This window comes from Polistes fuscatus, unplaced genomic scaffold, assembly GCF_010416935.1.
Source record: "Polistes fuscatus isolate 324 unplaced genomic scaffold, CU_Pfus_HIC Scaffold10, whole genome shotgun sequence".
NCBI classification, from domain to species: Eukaryota; Metazoa; Arthropoda; class Insecta; order Hymenoptera; family Vespidae; genus Polistes; species Polistes fuscatus.
In genome coordinates this window covers 6709696-6715695 of record NW_025112998.1, presented here as the reverse complement: position 1 = coordinate 6715695, position 6000 = coordinate 6709696, and the positions used below count along the sequence as shown (strand labels likewise).

The 6000-nt window shown below is 39.6% G+C and overlaps 1 protein-coding gene across 3 annotated transcripts in view; it reads right to left on the bottom strand.

Moving 5' to 3' along the window:
- Positions 1-1653: 1653 nt before the first annotated feature.
- Positions 1654-6000, bottom strand: part of LOC122524122 (homeobox protein OTX2-like) — a 44732-nt gene continuing 40385 nt past the window's right edge. The window contains exons 3-4 of one of the 3 annotated variants that reach the window (XM_043646213.1): positions 2261-2819; positions 1914-2189 (exon numbers count right to left, since the gene is read on the bottom strand). In XM_043646213.1, coding sequence (XP_043502148.1) covers positions 2002-2189; positions 2261-2819 — 747 coding nt within the window. In that variant the 3' untranslated portion in view covers positions 1914-2001. Of the gene's footprint in view, positions 2820-6000 lie in introns of all 3 variants that reach the window. The other 2 variants (XM_043646219.1, XM_043646229.1) reach the window with 2 other exon arrangements.

The window sequence follows — 6000 nt, the reverse complement described above, 5'->3', positions numbered from 1 at the left end:
ATCAAAGAGCTAACAGCCACATTATGGTGAAAACAATATTTATCTATTAATGAAATCGAAATGTTTCATCTTTGTTATTTTATTCTCTCTTTCTTCGTTATTTTTTTAGATTTTCGAACACCCTACAATCATTTCGAATCCCATTACAAATGAATATAATTTTTAATTTCAACCAATTATTTTCGATAAAATGGTTAGGTAATTTTAAGTTAGGTTAGATTTAGGTGAGGTAATTTTACATAGGTAATTTTTTGATATCTTAAAATGAATGACAGTAAAATTAAATAATGTTTTGTAGATATTTTAAAAATAATAATATCGTTGAAACGTCTTCTCAAAAAATGTTCAATATTTTGTCTCTATTGTCCTTTGACTTCTTCTCTTTCGTTTTATATTTTGTCGTTATTTAACCCTTTCGATACTAGCGCTCTGTCCGCCATGACACTCCTGCTGCGAAAATGTACGCATAACGGGTATGAAGATTTTTTATGAAGATTTTCCAAAGCGTTAAAAAAGAACTGTTTATAAAAAAGATAATGTTGAGATAATATAAAAAAGATAATGTTGATAATGATCAGATGGATGCCGGATATATCCGGCATTCTTAGACACAGGTCATCAAATGGATGCCGTACATATTCAGCATTTTTAGACACAATTCATCTAATGAATGCCGGATACATCCGACGTTCGTACACGCAGGTCATCGGATGGTGCCGGATATATCCGGCATTCTTAGACACAAGTCATCAAATGAATGCCAGATATATCCGGCGCTCGTACACGCAGATCATCGGATGGTGCCGGATATTTCCGGCATTCTTGGACACAAGTCATCAAATGAATGCCGGATATATCCGGCGCTCGTACACGCAGGTCATCGGATGGTGCCGGATATTTCCGGCATTCTTGGACACAAGTCATCAAATGAATGCCGGATATATCCGGCGCCCGTATCTGACGGGGTTAAAAAAAATCAGTTATGAAAATTCAACTCTTTCGTCTATTGTCAAATATGTTTTATGAATCGTAAAAATTCAATTAAAATGGCAATCTCAATACGACTTTTACGAAAGGAAAAACACTGAAAAATGGGAAATAAGTATAACAGCTGATCAGTACGAAACCTTTTCGCGTTAATTTTCGTAAAACAGTGTTCAGAGTTTATAAATGTTATTAGAAACTATGAAACTATCGAGTTAGAAACAGAAACGAATAAAGGTTTTCGATTAAATTGAAAGAGTTGAATCGGGTAAGAGATGATATTGATATTAGGAAGGGATAAGATAGATATGGAAAATGAGCAATGGTAGGAATGGATGAAGGTATTGAAAGAGTTGAAAAAGAGAATAGAGAGAGAAGATTCGATTGTAAGTAAAATTAAAATAGAAGGAAAAAAAGAGATGAATAAGATCCAAGTAATTTGTAAGAGTTAGTATCGAAAAAGGTGTGAAATAGTCCAAAGTTAATAATAAAAAAGTATTGATCAGTGGCTTTCGTAAATTTGAAACTATTGTTTAGGAAATCGGACCTTTTAAATCCGTGAAACAGAGAACTTTAAAGATACCGGGGCTTATTATGTCTATTGATTTTTTTTGGAAGGACATTTTTTGTTTTTTTTTTCATTTTTTTTTTTATTTTTTTTTTTTTAAAGAAAAGATAAGAATTCTTGTTTAGATTAAACGATATAAAAATAAAATTATAAATACTTAAACTCCTTGTGGGGATAAATTATCGAGCAAAATATTATTGAATTAATTGTCATCGGAGGAATCAAGGCTCCCATTGATTTCATGACAAATAGGTACATTATTAATACGCCAATGATATGGTGAAGACATAGATGATGCCGTTAATGAATTAGGAACGCTCCCGATAATTTCTTGTCCACGATGAAAGATCCCTGAGGACCTAGTGGAGCGCTATACAATCGGTGGATATTTAGAATCCGGTAAAACGTAAGCTTCGTTTTCAGCGTCACCGTTAGCATTGGTCATTTCATTATTGCTGGGCTGGGTAGGTGGTTGTTGATGTTGTTGGGTATGCTGCGTATGCTGCGTATGTTGCTGGGAATGCTGCGGCGTATGCTGCTGGGTAAGTTGTTGAGTATGTTGCTGAGGATGTTGTGTATGCTGTTGGTGATGGTGTTGGGGATGCTGCTGATGTTGAGGATGATGCTGAGGATGCTGCTGAGTGGTTAGATGTGATAACGGTGAGCTAACAGCCACATTATGGTGATACTGTGCATGGTGATAGTTACCCTGTGGACTAGGATGCATGTGCGATATTTGAGTTTGATAATAATCGCTGGTAGCGTACGCATTCGAGTAGGCATTGTAAGTCTGCGCTGGATAAACCGGATTCGGATTCACGGATGCGGGCGAAGCAGAACTCCACGCAAAACTATAATCAGTATGGTGTATTTGGTTTATCGGTAGAGGATAGGCCGATGGTGGTAGTTGACTCGATCCAGGTGTCAGTGGAGGAGAAGGTGTCGTAAGAGCACTATTAGCACCACCGCCACCGGTCGGAGTCAGACCAAGTCGAGGATAAGAAGAGCTCGTCGGTAACAAAGGTGAGTTTGAGTTTGGAGCTTCTCGGCCACGTGGCGGGGAAACGGGCGAAGAGCGTCGACTGGATTGCCTGGACGAATTTGTCGTCGCCACCATTTTACCGTTTTGATTAACATTGCTCTGCGCTTGGTTAGCTCTCGGCGAAGAACCCTTAGGTGAATTTTGTTGTTGCTGCTGTTGTTGATGCTGCTGCTGCTGTTGCTGCAATTGCTGTCTACATTTTGCTCGACGATTTTTGAACCATACCTGCAAAATAGAGTAAGAAAAGAAAGCTTTTTTTTAAAAGAGTTCGAAAGAAAATACATCCAAGGAGATTGGAGGATTCCCTCTCTTTGAAAAGGACCCTTTCTTCTTCTAGGGTAGAAGACGGAGGATGATTTTCGTACCAAGAAAAGAAGGTGGAAACGAGCCTGGAACGCTTCGTACTTGGTGAACGCGAGGGTAGACGAATGGGGAGTTAATCGGCGCAATGGGAAAGTAATCGCGGGCGGACGGGCGTAACATTTCATTAAATCGCAACAATAACAGGGATTCGAGAAGGGGGCCAGCCAGCACTCTGTTGTCCTCTACATGTATCTCTTTCTCTCTCATTCTTTCTTACTTATACTAACTCGCGTAGGAGCATCATCCCCTGGGATCTTTCATCGTTTGCCGGCACGCATGCGCGAATCAAAGCCCGAATCGTGCGAGCAAGGGGTGTTTTCAACCCCCGTGGCGAGATCGAATGGTTCTAGATACGTACACCTATCTCCTGAATGTACGTTCTCACAACGTGTGTATGTATATATATATATATATATATATATATTGTAGTACTGGAAATCTATGTACGTACGTATATATGTGACGTGACTACTACAACAACAAACAAACCGAGTACGTACAAATATACGTGCGTACGTGTACGCCTTCGGAAAAGTGTACTCCCGTTCGACCAGGAACGATCCTCGAAAGTGGGGTTGGTTTCAGAATTGTCGAGAGAGAAAGAGAGGGTAGGTGGGACAAAAAGCATCCCCTAGCAGGCCGCAAATTCTGTCTATCTCTCTCTCCTTTTCTATCGCGTCTCGCCGTGGCCTGTTCTCTAATCCTAACACACAATGTGGCTAGGGGTGCGATCCTATGAATCTATGCCCGTGCCTTTAAAAACAGGACCCGTCATTATTGTTGTTATTATCGACGCTACTGTAACAGTTGTGTTCCACCAACTGCATATCGGATTTTAAACGTGGAAACTTCGACGAGAAAAAATAGATCGATTTGCGAGAATTTGCGTTTGTTGATAAAAATGTATAAAACAAAAACAAAAATAAAAATAAAAAGAAAGAAAGAAAATACAAAAAGTGTTTGACGAATTGCACGAATCCTCCGAATTTGTCTCTTCCTTCTTTTTCTCGAGAAATTTATGACTGATCCTTCGATGAGTTTACGACTGTCAAAGTTGGGAAAAATGATCGCGCCTTTCAAAGTGAAAAGAGTCAAAGGGTCGAAAAAGGGGATACGGAGAAAAAGAGAGTGAGAGAGAGAGAGAGAGAGAGGCATTATCGGTCTATGTTTGCACAACGACACCCCCTTTCCAGAAGCTAGCTACCCCAACAAGCAACGGAAGGAGCAACGGTGGCATCCGGAGGATAGCCTGGAGCGACGATCGCACCGCACGACACGCACCATCATCGTTTGCGTTCTCTACATATCTCTCTTTGTCTACTCGTATTGTGTGTGTGTTTGTGTTTGCGTGTGTACTCGCGTATCCACGTCCGAGGTGCAAATTGCACCACCATCTGGTTTATATCCAACGCGAAGGAAAACCAACTAACCGACCGACCCCATACGACTACGGGGGTCAAGCAACTACGACGGCGACGGCGACCAAGAGAAAGAGAGAGAGAGAGAGAGAGAAAGAGAGAGCGAAGGGGGACGCAGCTGCGTTAACACTCTGTTATGACAAATATATTTTCTTATTTGCACTTTTAATACCAACACCGATCGAAATCACCTACACGTATTATACGATGGATCATTTTCCTTTCCTCCCATGTATTTTCACCTCTGACATTTGCGATCTCATCCTTCATAGAATTTTACGAATTAATTGAAAATATTAAAAACGAATTAAAAAATATATAATCGGAATAAGAGCGACGTTCTTAATGCAGCTGCAATCCTCTCTCTTTCTCTCGTTCTATTTTTTTTTTTTTCATAGTTGGTTTCTTTTTATTCGTTCTGAGAGGAAGATTGAAATAAATAAAAAAAACGTTGAAAAGAGAAAAAGAATAGAAATGGAGGAAGAGGGGTTATAATCTAGGAACAAATCAAACTATGCTTCGCACATCGTATCCTTTTCTATATTCCCTATACGTCAGTAGTAGTTGCAATAGTAGTAGTAGTAGTAGTAGCAACAGCTATTCGGGTTGCATCAAAAAACCCTCCCCCACTGAGATCGAAAACTTTCAGAGACCCCTCCCATACGTGAATATTATTGGTACACGCCTAGAAAAGGTGATCATACTGTCTACGTTTCGTGTATGCCTATACGCCAACAAATTCCCCCCTCCTCCCCCTCCCCCTCCCCCTGCTCTAACTATTTCTCTACGTAGAATCGCGTGTTTCACGTACATATGTACAATACGTGCGAGTTGTCCCTTTTCGATTGGGAGCCCTCCATTCACGGAGGCTTAACTTCGTGTCGCGTGGAAACTAGCTCACCCGAATTTCCACGCTGCGCGATATGTGTGCGTGCGTGCGTGCGTGTGTTTCTACTTTTGTCCTATCTCTATCCTCGCGATATGGCGGCGACGAGAAACGTACTTACTCACTCTCTCTCTCTCTAGTTTGTTTCTCATAAAGATTTATATATAATTTTCCATTGATAATTATTTATATAGAAATATATTTCCGAAAATTGTGATAAATTTCGTTAAACTATCGATATGTTACTACGTGTTTATAATATTTCCGACATTTTCTTTTACGATTTTATAAAAATCTTGTATAAAAATCGTTAAATTCAAAATTAATAGTAAGAGATTTGAATCGAAATTATTAATAAATTTGAATAATAAGCAATAACTTTATTTGTTTCGTAATAAAATTTATATAAATTGAATTCGATATTTGATAACGCGTCCATTTTAATAGCGGCAATTTATAAGTTCCCGTTGTGATTTCGATTGGAAAGTCGATGTAAGTCGATCTGTTAGCACCCCGTCGTGGGATGGAGATGTTACGAGGACCGCAATAAAAGCGTCAACGAGCTCTTTGGCATAGCTGTCAATGTATAGTAATGCCTTACTCTACTTTAGGACAATGGCGAAATGGAAGAACGTGGGACGCGACACCGCATTGTGTAAATACCTTAAATCTCGTCTGTGCTTGCCGGAGCACGCAGTGTTCTTCACTCCATTTCTTTTTTCTATTCTTTTTCGCGCAG